We start from the raw sequence: 18,654 nt of genomic DNA on the forward strand, positions 1-18,654 counted from the left end.
CCGGTGTGATGTGGAAGCATAAAAGTCGATCTGATGATGAGCTAACGGAGGCTTTACAATAAAGTTGGTGTTTTCTCATCCATGTCTTCATTCACACTTTGCGTGATCGTAATGGTTACTGCTTCTCAACTGTCTATCGTGATGAGCGCGAGGTTGGCGAGGCAAGGTGCAGGAGATCCAGCTCCAGCTTTCTTTAGGGCACGTGATTACAGACGCGTTGTTTCCGTGTCGATGGGGAGGGAGGTCAGGGATTTGCAACATGCACCCCTTTCCAGGAAATGTGTTGGAAAAATAGATCAAATATTTTTGATGTAAAAAAAATATATTAAAAAAAAATAAGTAACTGACGCAGACTAAAGACCTACCATCATTAATAAACAGCAGATTCTATAAATATGTGAATTGAACACGTCTTATAACGTCCCATTCTCTGTTTCTTAATTGATGCAGAGTATTTTTTTTGTACTCAGACCAGTGTGTATACTTCGGGATTTTGTTAGAATTGATCTATACTCAAACACTTTTTGTTGAAGGATTCTGTGTTAATACTTGGTTGATACCGGTTGGTATGGTCCGAGTGGGCGGAGCTTCTGCTTTATAAGCATGCCTTTCCTCCATAATCATGGGCGGGAGTTGCGGGAGGGTTTTTTTTTTTTTTTTTTTCCACCCACCAAATATTTGCTGAATACACTTTATTGCCAAAATAAAATTTGGGACACCCCTCTAAATCACTGAATTCAGGTGTTGTTTTCCAGGGGTTGGGCTCGGCCCCTTAGTTCCAGTGAAAGGAACTCTTAATGCTTCAACATACCAAGACATTTTGGACAATTTCATGCTCCCAACTTTGTGGGAACAGTTTGGGGATGACCCCTTCCTGTTCCAACATGACTGTACACCAGTGCACAAAGCAAGGTCTATAAAGACATGGATGGGATTGGTGTGGAGGAACTTGTCTGGCCTGCATAAAGTCCTGACCTCACCCTGATAGAACACCTTTGGGATGAATTTGAGCGGAGACTGTGAGCCAGACCTTCTCGTCCAAGGTCAGTGCCTGACCTCACAAATGCACTTTTAGTGGAATGGTCAAAAATTCCCATAAACAGACTCCTAAACTTGTGGAAAGAAGAATGAAAGAAATTGTCCAAAAGGAGCCACCCCTGAAAAACAACACCTGAATTCAATTATTTGTGTCCCAAAACCTTTGGCAATATAGTGTACAAGAAAGTGAGATCTAGGAGTTAAAATCTAAGAGATGTGCCTGCTGTAATCTATTTGTATAAACTGCATCTCAGAGCAAGATAACTCTGATACAGCTGTCATGAGAGCTGAACATTAGTGTTCATTTCAGATCAACAATCACAACAAGGTTATAAATGGTAGATTAGTGATTCAAGTACTGGATGGATGATCAGAAGATCAAACCATGACATCAGTGAGTTTTTTTTTTATTTGGACCCTGCACCAAGACAGTTATTATAGTAACTGTTGAAGTGCATCCTTTGTAAGTTTTGGATTAAGCCAAATTATGCAGCCAAATTATGCAAATTGTAAATGTAAATTTAAGAAACGTATTATGTTTGCCAGAGAAGAGTGCTTATTATGAAAGTTAAAAGTGCACAGTCAGAAATCTAATTCAAAAAACCAAATTCCAGAATTAAATTGTTTGTATATATATATTTTAAAGATATTTTATACCACAATGAATGGTGGAATCAAGCTGGATGAAGACTTATTTTAATATGTTTTAATACTATTATTTTATTGTTAAGCCTATATTTTATTATATAAGCCTATATAACACTATCCAGATATATATAAACCATCAGACTCATTTTCTTTAAATATTTGCTATGCTATTTTATTATTATTATTATTATTATTATTATTATTATTATTATTATTATTATATTACAGGCACAGTCATAGAAATTGTATAGATTTAAAGATAATGCTAGTGATGGTGATAAGAATCCCCTGTATACCTTAAAAACATGCCGAGAATTATTTTATTTATCATCGGTTCTCTAGAAAACAACAGAAAAAATATGAACTCCCATGCTAGGCTCTTGAGTCTTCCTCCAATTTTGGAGTACAGGTTACATGTACATTTACAAGGGGAATTAAGGTCCCTCTTTCTTTTAAATGATTAACATTTTGCAGACTCAGCAAGGAGGATGTAAACTTATAACCTCATCTATAGCTCTGACCACAGCTATATGTGCAGCAGTTACAGAGGTTGGAGCAATATATAACTTGGATATATGACTTGTACAAAGTCTACTTGGGCTCAGACGTCTACAAGGCAAGAGGAAGAAGGGTGAACAACAGAACAGACAAGAAGATATCAAGCTGATTCGTACCACCTCACATGTTTGAAATGGTTTATAATTTACATAAATAAAAGACTATTGCTGGAGTCTGGTAGTGAAATATTTACTATTAATATTTACTACAACAGACTAAAGCTGAAGACTAGAGGTCAAATACGTACCACAGATACCTACCACTGATAAAATCAAACCATAGACGTATTGTATCTATAAACACAACGAATACTGTACTAAACGGTGTAACTACTATAATACTGTTTATAATTTCCTTTCCCCCACTTTAACACATTTTTCTTATGTTAGTTGTACAGCAGGTCCTGAACTACACAGATGAATACCTAAATAATAAGCTAGGACACGCTTCATGTGATAGCAAGCATTTTAACTTGCTCTAACGTTTATTAAAAGTGATTATATTCTGTAGTGTTTATTAAAAACAAACAAACACTTAACACTGAAAAACATTATTTAGCCACATTAGCTATGCTAACTAGTCGTCTAGCTAATCTTCGGTAATATTTCTGTAAATATATATATTTACATGTAAATATAATCTAAATCATGTAAATAAATATATATATATATTTTCTGTAAAGTTTTAGTAAACGTGCTAATTTTGCCATCTATTTGACTTAATGGTCCAATTTTAGACATTTTAAACCACTTTATGGCAACAAACATTAGGATAGTGATCATGTAAATAAAACGATTAGTAAAATGAAAGCTTTGGTTTCAAACCAGCATCTTGCAAACTTTTTACACTTGCACAAAATTCAGCGATTTTGTAGGATCAGGGCCAGTGTTACGATTAACCAGTTATACCAAGCAGGAACTAATGATCATCAGTTTCATATACAGGTTGAAACAAAGTCAATAACTGAAACAGCTGTATAATGAGGCTTAAAACCGGGTGAGGAACAGACAAATTCTGCTAATAAGGTAGACAGGAAGACAGAAGTTTCATGTCACAGGTCATACACTATAGCAAACTGAGCAGAGCAACCAGACAAAAGGTAGTTATACTGCATCACTGCATCAGCAAGGTCTCTCCCAGGCAAAGATTTCAAAGCAGACTGGGGTTTCAAGATGTACTTTTCAAGCTATTTTGAAGAAGCACAAAGAAACGGGCAATGTTGGGGATCGTAGACGCAGTGGTCAGCCAAGGAAACTTAATGCAGCAGTTATAAGACACATCACACTTACTTCCCTGTTTTGTTTTGTTCGGTCACTTTGCATTTGGTAAATTGATAAAAATCAACAATTTGGGTTGGCCATAACAGAGTTTTGATATGGTGGTCCTTCATCCACACCTTGACTGACCTGGCTGTGTGGCATGGAGAATCGTCCTGCTGGGAAAAAAACAATGTTAGGACATTGGGACGTTGTCAGAGCAGAAGGAAGAACGTTTTCTTCCAGAACAAGCTTGAACATGACTTGATTCATGTGCTCTTCACAAAGACAAACGTACCAGATGCCAGCCTTGCTGAAGCACCCCCAGGTCACCACTGATCCTTCATCAGATTTCACAGTGGGTGCGAGACACTGTGGCTTGTAGGCCTCTCCAGGTCTGTGTGTAATCATTAGATGACCAGGTGTTGGGAAAAGCTGAAAGTTGGACTCATCAGAGAAGATGACCTTACTGCAGTCCTCCACGGTCTAATCCTTATGGTCTTTTGCAAACCTCAGGCTGGTTCTTCTTTGCTTCTCATTAATGAAAGTCTTTTTCTTGCTTTGCATGACTTCAGCCCTGCCTCTAGGAGCCTGTTTTGAACCGTCCTTGACTTGCACTTCACCCCAGCTGCCATTTGACATGGTCACTTGATGTCATTCTACGGTTGTTGAGTGGCATTTGAATGAGTTGGAGGTCATCCCAGTCAGTAGACAGTCGTTTTCACCCTCTGTTGGTCTGTAGCTTTGTTTTTTAAATTTTATGGATGGAAGCAACCTGACGCTCATTGTATCCTCTCCCAGTAAAGCCAGAATTGAACCCTTCTTTTCCTCACTCAAAACATTTCTTTTCAACTCTTTTGGCATGGTCAATAGGTATTATTTGATTCCAAATACTTTTGAGGTACCTCTATCACTGTTTATGCCAGTTTCAGCTGGATAGCTGGTCCTATTAGAAGAGTGATGACAACAGCAGTGGATTTTATACTTTTTCTCATTAAATAAGATTTGGTTCAGGTAATCACCTAATCAATATTTCATTAAGCAGAATGAGGTGTGCTTGTGTTTGAATTCAACAGACACTCGAATGGAATGGCTGCCATATATGTAGAGATGCTGACTTCAGAAAAAATTTGGAGTGGTCTTTTATATAAAACAAGGTATGACACATGACAGAGAAATATATCAATTAATTAATTTATGAACTAAATAAATAAATGAGTTGCATGTATAGAATAAAGAATATATGAGTACACTAAGGGTACATAAATTATATATATATATATGTATGTACACACACACACATACCACAGACATTATGACCACCTGCCTAATATTGTGTTGGTCCCCCTTTTGCTGCCAAAACAGCCCTGACCCGTCAGGCACTGAGTATTCTGAGACCTTTCTATCAGAACCAGCATTAACTTCTTCAGCAGTTTGAGCAACAGTAGCTCGTCTGTTGGATCGGATCACACGGGCCAGCCTTCACTCCCCACGTGCATTAATGATCCTTGGCCACCCATGACCCTGTCGCCGGTTCACCACTGTTCCTTCCTTAGACCACTTTTGATAGATACTGACCACTACAGACCGGGAACACCCCGCAAGGGCTGCAGTTTCGGAGATGCTCTGATCCAGTCGTCTAGCCATCACAATTTGGCCCTTCGTCAAACTCGCTCAAATCCTTAAAATATTTTATTCATTGTGCTTATTTGTGCATTTTAATCATTTCAGTATCATGACATTAGAGACATTGCGGTGTTGAAACACTAATGATAAACAACTTTGCAGATTTAATATTGACCACAAGATGGCGGTATGGTCACGTGCACTGCCTTTTTGCAGCCCACTCATAAAACTGCCCATGATCTACTACACGGAGTTAAAACAACACGCCACCGCTGGTCCTGTAGACTGCACAGCTGTACTACACCACAGTGGTGCATAACTATAGTAGCATTTCACTGACACAGTGTTGGCACTGCACACCAAATAATTACATGTATAACTTACATAAAGCAGGCCTAGTAGTTGGAGGGCAGAGTTTTTTATTTTTTATTTTTTATTTGTTTGTTTATTTACCGAGCTGCTCTCATTTATTTACTTGATCTCATGGCACCATTTCATTACAGGGTTCTAATATATAGAATATGACAAAATCTGTTAATTTTTCCGTCATGGCTTGCAATAGTGAATCTTAATTGCTGTAATCATTTGTTTAATTGGTTTACATTGACTTTGAATTGAAGAGCTCGAGACTTGGAATTCAAGAGGTAGCTCTGTTCTTCAGGACGATTATAAAAAGCAAGTCTATTTCCTATAAAAAATATTTCACCCACTTAATGCATTTGCCATGTTTTAACATAAGCTCGAATATGTGCATAAACATATATATAAGTATGTGGCTTAGACCTGTTCCTAGATAACGCTACACATGTTGTTTATTAAAGCTACTTGAAGGATCCACGTGCACTTGAAGGCGGCACATTGTGACCCGAAGCCCTGCGCTTTTCCTTTCGAGTCTCTAATGAAATGTGTTTACTAGCACTGGGTGGGGAAAAGCACTGTTTTTGTGGTGTTTCGCTTTCAAAGCGCTTTCGTGATTGGCTCCTGATGGCTTTCAATCAAGCATGGGCGGTATCTGCTGACCAATGATAGATGAGTTCCAGTAACGCCGCTTCCAGACCAGTGCTCGCGCTCGGTCTCTTTCACACACACACACTTACGCACGCACGCGCACACACACACACACACGCATACAAACACACAGTGACAGGCACACACACACACACCAGCGGAATACTAGTTCGGCCGAATCGCTGAAACTTTGACCACAACTTCATAACAAAGCCTTCAGATGTCAGGCACTCTCCGATTCGTCGCGCTTGTACTCGCTTTATCTTAGGGGTTTAAGGCGTTACAGATGTAGGATAGTAGCGTTTACTTCTCACGGAACTTTTTTCTTTCTTTTTTTAATCGCTGCCTTTTTCCTGTTTAAGCCGCGCTCTCGTGCGCGCCGTCGCGCCTGTGTCACTCGTGCGCTGCCAACTCTATGTGACGTTGGGCGTTTGTCGGTACCATGGCGGAAGCGGCCCAACAGCAGCAACAGCAGCAGCAGCTGGTCGACATCGACCCGGACTTTGAGCCCCTGTCGCGGCCCCGATCATGCACTTGGCCGCTGCCCCGACCCGAGTTCACCAACCCCGCCGACTCGAGCACGTCCTCGCCGGCCCCGTCTGTCAAGCACGAGCCGAGTGGCACTGCGGACTTCCTGACAAGCCTCAGTCTGCTTGAAGAATCCGAGGACTATGCTGACGACAAGCCGCTTGTTTTGTGCCCAGATTTCCAGTGCCAAGAAAACTGCGGGCACCGACAGCAGCAGCCGCAGCAGCAGCGGCCGCAGATCTCCGGCGCTCCGCTCCCCCCGCAGCAGCAGCAGCAGCAGCAGCAGCAACAGGTGCCGTTACTTTCCTCCTCGTCCACAGCGGCGGCGCAGAGGAAGAGCGGCTCGGCACGGCGCAACGCCTGGGGCAACATGTCGTACGCTGACCTGATCACCAAGGCCATCGAGAGCTCGCCCGAGAAGCGCCTCACTCTGTCGCAGATCTACGACTGGATGGTGAAGAGCGTGCCTTACTTCAAGGACAAGGGCGACAGCAACAGCTCCGCCGGCTGGAAGGTATTTATGCCGAGTACTTTACACGTGCAATAAGGGAACAGCAGTAAACAGTGCGGCTTACTGCCTGTCCATGAGTTTTAAAAGATTGGATTGACATTCCCTAGTCCTTGGTTTGAATGAGGGATTTTTACCACATGGGAGATTAAAGCGCACACAACAGGTCCCTTGCTGCCAATGTCCCTCTGCCAGTCATATGACAGGTCCCGAGTAAAGTTAGGCATGAAGTGTCTGCTGACGAGGAGAATTCCTGGCTCTGGATGCATATAGTCTACAGTTGTGCAGTGTTACTAGGTGCTGTGTTACTGTATGTGTGTGTATGTATGCATACTGTCTGGAATTGTGGATTTAGAAGTTTCTTCTTCTTTCATGCATGCAGTGGTTAGTGTGTTTGCTTCACACCTCCAGGGTTGGAGGTTCGATTCCCACCTCTTCTTTGTGTGTGTTAGAGTTTGCATGTTTTCCCCATGCTTCAGCGGTTTCCACCAGGTACTCTGGTTCCTCCCCCAGTCCGAAGAAACACACTGTAGGCTGATTGGCATCTCTAAATGTCTGTAGTGTGAATGGGCGCGCGTGTGTGTGTGTGTGTGTGATTATGCTTTGTGATGGGTTGGCACCCTGTCCATGGTGTCTCTGGCTTGTGCACCCTGCTCTCTGTGATTATGTAGATGTCATAGAAATATAACTGCAATGTATCTGTTTCCTTCCTAAGTGAAAATACTGATAAAACTGACTAACAAGAACACCGAAACCTCATGGCCTTGTCACTCTATTTGACATTTTTGACATTATTTTTATTACTTTTCTGTGCCATGCTGGGTTTTGCATTGACAGCAAATTATAGTACCAGTGTTCAATTATATTTGCTGCTCACAAAAATCAAAAGTGAGAGAGCTCCAGGCCTTCGAAGCCACCCCAGTTTAACCCCAGGTGGCATAGCGCTCTCAAGACAGTTGCGACACTACAGCTTCTTTGGATGGCACAGACACCCTTATGCTTTGTCATGTTCCTCATACGCCTGAAGCCACTTGACAACCAGAGAAACAAAAAAACAAACGGTAGATAACCATGGAAACCACCTTGTGAGACAGGAGCCAAAGTTACGTTGTTAGGTGTAGTACCTCGTCGCACTATTAATAACCAACGGCTTATGCGTCAGTTCGCCCGCGATGCATGCCAGGTATGTTTGCATGAAAGACTACACATGGAGGCAAACCTCGGTTCCACCCACTGATTTGAGTGCATTGTCCCAGCATTCCTCAGGCTTTGTGCTTTTGTGAGTGCGATTTTGCAAGCTTAGTGCTCTCTGACCTGCCTAATTGTGTGTATGAGTCAGTGCTCTCTGTCAGGAAAGGTGCTGTGTACTTATGACACACACTACGTAATAATGCAGACAGTGTTTTGATTCGGGTTTCAAGTAGGAATTCGGTGGAACAGTATACATGACGTCTGTTCCTGCTTTAGTGTTGTGGTTGTAAAAGTCAGTGAATCTCATTGATTGAATAACTCATGGGTGTAAGAAACACTGTGTAAAGTTTGAGGTCATGCTATTAGGTTGTTTTTCGCATACCGTAGACTTTTCTAGTTAGTACTTACATTAGCCTTTCTTCTTAAACGTCTTCATAAAAGGTCCATTTGCATATGTCTAGACACCTAACCGTTTTCCTACATAGATGAACATTAGGCTGTTATTGTCCAGCAAGTTGTGTGTGTGTGATTGAGTGAGAGTGTAAATCTGGTCAGTCTAGGTGAGAGTTTGTGGCCAAAAAAAAAAACAAAAACAAACCAAGGCATCACTACACTGAGGTTCTTAAATTCACTATGAGCAGCCTTACTGATTCTTTTATCAAGGCTGCTAAGCGGAAGTGCAGAGAAGACACACAGGCATTTTTTACCTGATCTGTTCTTCAGATAAAAGTCTGTGCATCCTTTTCAGAAATAGAAAGAAAGACACATAGCGAGAGAGTGCTGTTCATGGCAAAAGAAGAGGCAGTGACAAATTTTTTTTACCCATGTCCACAGGCAATCACACACTTTCCCTGATTCATTGGGCTTAAATTGTTGACTCATGGAGTGGAGAGGAATTCTGAAACAGGTCCAGTTGAACTTGAGTCCAGAGTGTAAACGGATTCTTTCTTACAAAGTAACTCACACTTTAATGTCAAACCTCCCAGGGAGAAACCCCTGTGGCCACGCCGGCTGTGATCTCCTCTTGTAAGCATGAGACACAAGGCTGTGCTGTACATAGAGAGTACAACAAGAGGTATTTGTTAGGCTATACACACACACACACACACACGAATCAAATTTAAATCATGATCTTTATTCTTTTCTCCGTGTCGGTCAGTTTGGATGTTTTTCAACCACACTTTTCCTCCATATTCACTGTAAGTAATCACATAGCAAAGTAATAACAAAGTAGTAACACTGTAAGCAGAAACATAGTCATTGTATCACATGGCCTCACCCATGCACCTGAAGTTCAGAGAGTCTACAGAACAAAGAGGGGGGAAACGCCATTGAAAAACTGTGAGTAAATGTTACAAAGTAGTCATGGCTGCACAAGCATGCATGCGCTATGCATTATGCATAAAGTGCATTTATCACCACCAACTTTCACCTACAAGTGGCTACGAGTCGCTCTCACAGAGACAACAGCTATTTATTTACCTAGCCGTCATAGGTGATTTTTCTTTTTATTCTCGACAGGACACTCAAAAATAATTAAATCTATATATTATGTTTTTGCAGGGGATTTTAGTGTAACAGAAGCAAATCAATAATTAAAAATAAAGGCAAGCCGTCCTTCACGTACATCTGATAGAAAACTGCACAGCCTGCTACTGTATGCTGTATACATATAGTTTTGTATGCAGTAGGTCACAGAATCGTGAGAGGGAATTGTTAATTCGGTTTAAAAAAAAAGAAAAAAGATTTGTGATATGTGATTCAGAAATGTATTTGTTACGGTGAGACGGTGTGACAAACCGCCTCAAGAGGTAAAAGTGTACTGTAGATTATACAAACTCGCCACGCTTGCAGTATAGATTGCCCTGGGCTGTTAGTCACTCAGCTCTTGTTCTTAAATAATCATTAACATAACTCACATATTAAAGGGACTAATGACTCCTGTTCTTTAGGTACGGATACAGGTATGCCTGCAGAAGTGCAAAGCCACAGCAATTAACAGACTCAAAATGATCTCTAATAGCCTCAAATTTCCAGCACCTTTTGGAACTTAATAACCAAGTGAATGGCACTGATTGTAAATGGAAGATGTTCAGTGAGCCATTTCCGTGCAGTAAGAGGTGAGTCATCATGTCCTTTGCTGCTTTCTCAGCCTCTTAGTGCATTAAGAGAGCTGACTATAGTTCGGGGTTTTTTTAGTTTTTTTTGGTTTTTCTTTACAAAAAAAAAAGCACATGAAGTGCTATACATGTGGTTGATGATTACACCTTGCATGCAAATTTCTATTAAAAGTATGCAAACCAGTGTCAGCAGCGTCTCTTTAGTTTGTCGGTTTGTGTCGAACGTTTAGCATCGGCGTCTTCAGGAGATCGCACATGAATGTATACAGTTTTTCTACACAAACACACCTAGCCAGATGTCTTTGCTCCGTGCACAGATGACCCTCTGTCTGCTCTTCCTGTTACTTCTATACGACACAGACGTCACTCGGCTAGTGCAAATATTTGATGCAGCACATGGCCACCAATCATCAGCGAAGGCTTACGAGCCAAGAATCGATTTTTCAGTCCTTCAGTACGTCACACTCATGATAGCGCATTCCCCACCACCTTCACCAGGCACCTAATAACTCTTTGAAAACAAACTAAAGCTTGGTTTCTTGCATTCAAGTGAAGGTTTCATGTTGAATTAAAATCATTTCTTACTTTCTTACGTCACATCTTTTGCATAGCTGGTGTGTAATAAGGAATAAGGAATAATGATATGTTAAAAAGTAATGAGAAGGATGTATATTTCTACCTGGATATAATTATAGTCTTTTTAGTGGAACATCCGTATAACAAGTTAATAAGGCAGGTTACAGAAAAGCTTTAAAGCCCTCTGACCTGAAGACTTCTTTAAACTGACTCTGACACTGGAGACTCATTCCATATGATGTGATGGGGTTTTCTCCTCACCATTACTAATTATCCCCATATCAACAAATACACATTTTTCTTCAAAAACACGTCTGTTTACGTGAAGTGACCGTTGTGCAAGTATGTATGTATTCTCACTAGTCAAGCATTCAACAGCATCCTGGTATAATTACTTTTAAAATTAGGAGTTGTCACCCTATGATGCCTTAAGGCTCTGTTATATTTGCTGTTATATTATAAGAAGAATATGAAGATTTTTGAATGCTACAAAAAAGAACACAAAAAATTGTGAACATCAGTAGACAAAAAAAAAGAGAAAGAAGCTCCAGAAATAGTTTTTTTGTTTGTTTTAGTTACTGTAAAATAGACCAACCAAAAGTGGTTTTGAGCCTGCATCCAAATCTTAATAAAAATCCCAACCTGACGTTTTTCTTCTCACTGATTATTGGCCCAAACCGTGGCTGTCGTCTGTCATTACACGTCCTAAGAATATTGGCGAGTTTGGGAAACTGGATGACATCAGCGTAGAAAATCTGTGCCTCAAATATGAAGCTCCCATTGGGATGCCATGATCGAGCCTTGCACCGTGACTGGAAGGCTGTGTTTTCCAGAATGCCTGACCTTCTCCTCTTCCACCCACTTCTTTCCGTCTTATATCCTGGCAGCGGCTGTTCTTCCTCCAGTGCCAGCACGGGACGCTCCAAGCATGACTTGGCATAAACTCGGGTAGATGTCAGTAGGCACAGACACCCAGAACTGTCTGCTTCTCTCTCTAGCCCCCCGAGGCTGACAGTCTCAGTGCAAGGTTCACAGGGTTCAGATAAGGTGACACCTCTTAAAGGTTGCATAACGAGGCGTTTTACAGGAATCCAAGTGCCCTGGGCCAGAATGTGGTGGCACTTGTTAGTGAGTGGAGCATTTGGAAAGATTAGGCCTTTTAGCAACACACGCGACAAACCTGAGCCAAGTTTCTAACCCAGGTTACAACAGACAAGTGACGTGAGACAGCAACACAACAACATGCCAGTCATATCCCTGACCTTTTTTTTTTTTGCCTTCCTACTCATCTTGTCCATATGTTGATTTTGAACTATTATATTGTATAGTTATTACTTCCTTTGGTTTAGTGAATCACTGTCCTGGGATGTGAGAGGTGCAGAGGTGTGTGTGGAAATGTGCATGCAGTGATGCTGTATTGTGAGATGAAAGAGTATGCATTCTGTGCTTATTTAAATACATGTTTAAAGTAAAAAAAACATACATTTCATTATATGTATGCCATTAGTAAGATTCTCAAACTAAATGCAACAAATTTATGAAAATTCATTATTCGTCATTTATGAAATTCAGCACCTTGCTTGGGGTCAGCCAACAACCAAGCGAGTGAAAGAGAGAAAGAAAAATGAAAAAAGGGAATGTCTTCTTTGTGCTTCTTCTCCAGACTAAACATACCACTGACAAGCAGAACTGGGTAAAGGAAAAATGATCTGTATTTAGTACTCAGCGAATGCCGAAACCTTCCAAGAATCGTAGTAGTAAAAGCAACGGCAAACTGTCAGCACCTATCCAAGCTGCTGCAGACAGGCCAAAACTAGTCTACTATTTATCTGGAAAAAAAATAAACAAAAGGATCCATGAGCGACGATGAATCTCTTCTCATCCCTGCACCATTTTAAAGCGTCCAAACGCTGCTGTGTCAGTCTTCCTGCGAAGCTGGTACTGTACGTCATTTGGTGTGATTGGAGGTCACTGACTCTCAATCTGAGTTTGTTTATCAAACAAGATCCCGTGTTTATCTGTTTAGCCAATCAGGTGAGGGCATGTATTTGCGGCCACATGACATTGTGATCTGAGCCTACAAGTAAAAGCTTGGGTTCCAAATAGGAAGTGCAGCAGATCTTAAAACGCATGGTGCGTCAAAATTACAGCTAGGGGGTGTGGTGGGGAAGTATTTTGGGGCATGATATCAGAGGAGCATTGGCACCTCGCCCCATGTACCCTCCTATGCCTATTTGTGTGTGCTGTCAGGGTGGTGTAAGAGAGGCCTCAATCCTGCTCAAGCCACAACACAGCACACTGCTATTTCAGCATACTGCTGGCCAAAGTCCAGGGACAGTACATCACAACCTCATGATTTAGTTTAGCAGTAAGTGTGTGTGTGTGTGTGTGCGCGTGTGAGTGAGTCGTCAGACAGTATGTTCACTATGTTACCAATGCTAATGTTTAAGTGGTGTAAAAATGTAATGTCGGTGGAACTGGAGGGGGAATCATTCATTTATCATCTACTCATATAACTGGGTAGTGATCTGCTTCTCTTTTATCTTAAGCCTTGATCCAAGTTTGTGACTCAAATTATATTCGAGTCTATGAAAAAGTGTGTTGACAAGTACGATTGTTTACAAGCAGTTTCCGAATGTAATAGGTCAATCTCAAAGTATTCCACCCAAAACTGCTGATGAATTAGCAGTAGAGTCAACTAGTGACATTATGTCTAGATCACTGACAGAAATGGTTTAGGTCATGGGTTGGAAATTATTCCATGTTATGCTGGCCAGTTCTCCAACAGACCAAGAAAACACTTAAGCCAGACTTCCTGTAACTGTTTCCCAACATCTAACGGCAAAGATTTCCATCCCCGATGTTAATGCTGATACCTCACGCAGAGGACTCACTAAACGGGTCACAAACAGTGCCGTTAGACAGAACCAACCTCAGCTCCACACGTAGGTCGACTCGTCCCAGGGCACTGACACAAGCCAGTTTCTCCGCCTCATGTTTCTCTTTCTGCTCCGTTTACAAAAGTGTCGGATGGCGTGAATACACATATTGGACCATTTAAAAAGCAAGCAGTCATGGTGCGTGAGTCAGAGTGAGTCACAGAGCTGTTTTGGCGAACCAGGAGGAGAGACGCGTGCGAGGAGAGGCTGTATGTTAGTGTAGCTATTGGGCTTGTCAGGCTCATGGCTACATGCACAGCTTGTTTTTCTCAGTGTAACCTATACACTGAGTCATATATAATGCGGTCTCATGTTAAAGCAGCTTTACTGATGCATTTACGATAATGTTTTCCATGACCAATACCTGATATACAAAGTTTAAATGGACCTGTCATATCATCATGCATTACAATAGCATTATTGCAAATTTCCCTGATGTGGGAGGAATAAATGATTATCTTATCTTTGCCTAGGAAGGTGAAAACACACTATGAGCACATTTAAGTGGTTATAATTCTGAGAGAAATTGGTAGGCAACTCAGAAATATAGACACTGAACTTAACGTAGCTCCAGAAGCTACTGATTTAGCTAGCTAGTACATGAAGTTAACAGTTTAGCTAGCTAGTACCACATGCACATGATGATAGAGGAAAGGAGACAAAATAGTCAGCAATATCGATCAGCATTATCCTCAAATATGTTAATGTAATGTCATTTACTGAAGAAAAGGAAATTATTAAAATTACAGTTATCATAAACCTCAAACTGAACTGAAAACTGAAATATCACGAGATATCAACAGTGAACTCTAAACCTAAAAATGCATTTTAAATAAGATTTTGACCCAGCAGGGCCAACAGATGATACGCTTTCCACTCATGTTATTGTCATAAGAAATATTGTGGAAAAAAAGAGGGAAATCTGGACACTTATACTTAGCTAGCAACTGAGGCTAACAATCTGGCTAGCTACACTGGCTAGTACATGAGCCTAAGATGCAGTGACAGTGGAAATAAGATGAAATGGCCAGCAGTATCAACAGTTTTCTCAGATATATTGGTTATGTAAATAGACTGCGTTTATAAAATGACACGATTTAGCATCAACCGAATTTCCGTGCGCTTTGCCACATCAAGAAAATGTCAACAGTAAGCTTTGCGATAGCAGGACATTTTGCTGTCATGGAATATCCTTGTAAACATGGTACTTAGTTGCTAAAACATGACAAGAGCTGATAGAAATATGAGGTAGGAAAAGGGGTAGCTCTGTGAATGCTAGGCCTGGACTATATGGTTCATGTGATGCTGAAGGATGAGATTTTACTTTTCTGAGAGACATTAAAAGGGTTGGAAGGGGCCCTGCAGAGTGAACACACACATAAGCACACACTCCAGGAAAGAAGCTAAGCACTATTCAAGACAAGATACTAAGTCACACTAAGAGCCTACTTTTAGGCACAGCTACAGATACCTTGCTAATGCTATGCGTGTGAGTGTATGAGATAATGTGTGTGTTGAATCCAGTGTCAGTGCTTGAGATTTTAGCAGTCATTTTTATGAGCCTATTTGCCGCCAAGGGCTCAAACCACAGGCATTAGACTCTCCACATTGTTGTGCAACTCCTGCCCTAAAGCGATTATGAGTGGTGCCTGTCAGGCTGGCCCACCACACTCACGCACACACTGCCCGGTTTGCTTCATGCTCGCACTCACTCTGAAACACATGCATAAATAATCATCAGGACACTTCCCTGCATGGCATATAAACCGTATATGTATACACAGATGGCCTCAGACAAACGACAACGGCACAAAAGAAACTATGCATTTGCATCTTGTTAGTTTTGTGTTAGAAGCGAAGAGCTCTGATGTCCACAGTAAAATGATGTGCTGCGTCTCTGGCCTTATCTGACATCCACACGATGTGGGAATTCCTTTGGCATCTTTTTTAACTTTCTGTCTACTATGGCATCTGGTTTCTTTACTCTCTTTATCTATGTTTCACTCTTTCTTCTTCAGTTCTTCACTGCTTTATGGATTGACAGCAATGAATAGCAGTCATGGTATTGTGCAGGAAAATGTAGTCATGGCAATTCAACAACACATTTTCAAGAAAAACAAGCATAATAGCCGCACTATTAGTAATCTTATTACTAATATTACTAGTTACTAACAAGTCATTTTTTTCCCCCTCTGGCTTTCTAATGCTTTTTATCCTAACTATAATGTCGTAAATGGAAGCCCACACTTTTAAAAGTGTCTTTAATGGAACCTGTTTGTGCCACTTTTCAGCAGTGTGAGTGTGTTTTGTGGGGGTGTTGGAGGAAAGGGAGGGGGGTGTTTTCGGGATGGTAAATTCCTGAGTCGAGGCCAAGCCAGTGGGGCAGATTAACCGTGTGCCCACATGTGCACTCGTTTTTGTCTCAATGAATCATTGATGTGTTGGTACGCCAGCCTGCTGGAGCAGAGTTTGCGGAGGCAACCAAACAGGCGGGATTTTTGAGTTCTTTTTTTTTTTTTTTGGCGCTGCCCATGCTGTCTATATTTTCATGCCTGGGATTCCCATGCTGTCTTTCCATTCCACAGGTTACTACCTTCATTTGATTTCCATATTGACTATTGGAGAACAGAAGTGCACAGTGATTTTTTTTTTAACTCTGTGTGTGTGTGTGTGTGTGTGTTTGTGTGTGTGTTAAGAGACGTTTACCCATCTCCTCACTGTTCACTGCTACACTAATCCTTTTGAGCCTGCACTGGATATACTCTGTGCCCTAATTTGTTTTCAGAGTACAAAACTGTAATTATTGTTTTGAGTATCATCACTTGCTCTGAAAACACGAGCTCTAGCATGTCTTTAAAGTTCAGAAAACAATAGTACTGTATGATGCTAAAGTGTTTGAAGTGGTACATTTTTCTTTAAACCCAAAGGTCTAGTGGGTATGTGTATTAACTGGACTAAATAGATTTGTTGCCTGTTTGTGGCCTCTTTGAGGTTCATGCTGATTGATTTTTTTTCCCCCCTAAATGTTCAAACAGTCCTTTTTTAAAGGTCGGAACTTTCAGAATACTTTTTTGTTTGGCCAACTTTCATTTTTTGGGAATTCTGAGCATTTTTGAGGTATTTGTTAATGAACCATTATTTTTCTCTGGTGTCTGCTGAACCACGTAAATAACACTAGTGATCTTGAACACATTTACAGTCATCCTGAGATGCCAGAAAGAAGGTTTTAGAAGGTTTAACGCTGAGATCTCAGCCGATACATCATTGCTGGAGGAATAAAACCATCCTGACTGAACATGCCAGCTTCCTTGAGGCTTGATGGTCATCTGTTTCAAGAAACAAATATTCAGTATTATTCCTAGTTTGATAAGAAAAACAATTCAGCGACTCATAAATTTGTGTCTCCTACATTGGGCCACACTTCGATTATAAGCCATGGATAGACATCTCATTTGGGAAAGCACAACCTTGAGCAAGGGTTCTGATTCACGATAACTGAATCAATTGCTATTAAAGGCACAAGGAAGATAAATTTCTGGTTTCTAATTAAGTGAATGATAGGTATGTATAGGTAAAGAGCTTCATTCTACTTATATCCCAACAATTTGCCATTGCTTACAATTTTGTGTTCATTAAAGAAAGGCACATCTTATTTTGTTATCCGTTTGTAGTAACATTTGATGGTATCAGACAAAAGAGCAGCTTGTTATGTGGAAACAGCAAAAAAATGCAGAGTCCTTTGAATGACCTGTGGTCAAAAGCTCAAATTTCTAACTTAAGTGTAAAACTTTGCCCTTTTTTAATTCAGGAATATATGGACCGTCCATCATGTATGGCACGGTGAATGAGCTGCTACTATGGAAACAATAATATATAATAAACTATGCTATGTACATTAATATAAATCTGTGATTTGTGTTACTGTAGATATAGAAAGTTCTACGCATTTTGCATATATTCAATATGTTATATTCAATGTTTATTATTTGATTATTGAATCCCAGCACCACCAAGCTGCCACTGCTTAGCCTTTGAGCAAGGTCTTTAACCCTCTACTGCTCAGTTGTATAAAATGAGCTAAATGTAAGTCACTCTGGATAAGCGCCTCTGCCAAATGCCATAAATATAAATGATTATATTATGCTCAAAATATTTAATGAGGGAAATACAGAAAAAATGAAACAATGAATAAATGTAAAATATTTTTTTCTGTGCAGTTTGTTGCTTGCTGATGTAAATAACAATAGAGTTGGCCCGTGTTAGGGAAGTATTAACGATTTCCAATTACCTTCAAAAAGTGTGACAGAGATATTATGATGTCCAGATATCAGAATATCATATCATAAAATATCACAGAACACTGGTAACACACAATTAGTTAACTATTATCACATTATGACTCTTATGAGCTCCTCCTTTTGTGCTAGTCCTGTAAATTCAAATTGCTCTAACCACTAACAGGAAGTCAACCCCTTTAAAAAAGCAGTAAGGTATGCAGCGGTGCAGAGATGATGTAGGCATGATGGGGCGGAGCTGTGACTCTGACGCCAGTGGAATGGGATCTTCCTGTTCTACTTCCTCTCTCGCCTGGACCTTTCGTCCTTCCTTCCCACGTCCTCTTCCCTCTCTGCCACAAGACTTAGTTGGAATTTTAATGG

At 40.7% G+C, this 18,654-nt stretch overlaps 1 protein-coding gene across 1 annotated transcript in view; it reads left to right on the top strand.

The window, feature by feature from the left end:
- The first annotated feature begins 6,237 nt into the window (after window positions 1–6,237).
- The window catches only part of foxo1a (forkhead box O1 a), a 34,172-nt gene continuing 21,755 nt past the window's right edge, over window positions 6,238–18,654 (top strand). Inside the window, exon 1 of the mRNA XM_058413177.1 lies at window positions 6,238–7,176. Within this exon, the coding sequence (XP_058269160.1) occupies window positions 6,577–7,176 (600 nt within the window). The 5' untranslated portion in view covers window positions 6,238–6,576. The remainder of the gene's footprint in view (window positions 7,177–18,654) is intronic.

This window comes from Hemibagrus wyckioides, linkage group LG17, assembly GCF_019097595.1.
Source record: "Hemibagrus wyckioides isolate EC202008001 linkage group LG17, SWU_Hwy_1.0, whole genome shotgun sequence".
Taxonomy (NCBI): domain Eukaryota; kingdom Metazoa; phylum Chordata; class Actinopteri; order Siluriformes; family Bagridae; genus Hemibagrus; species Hemibagrus wyckioides.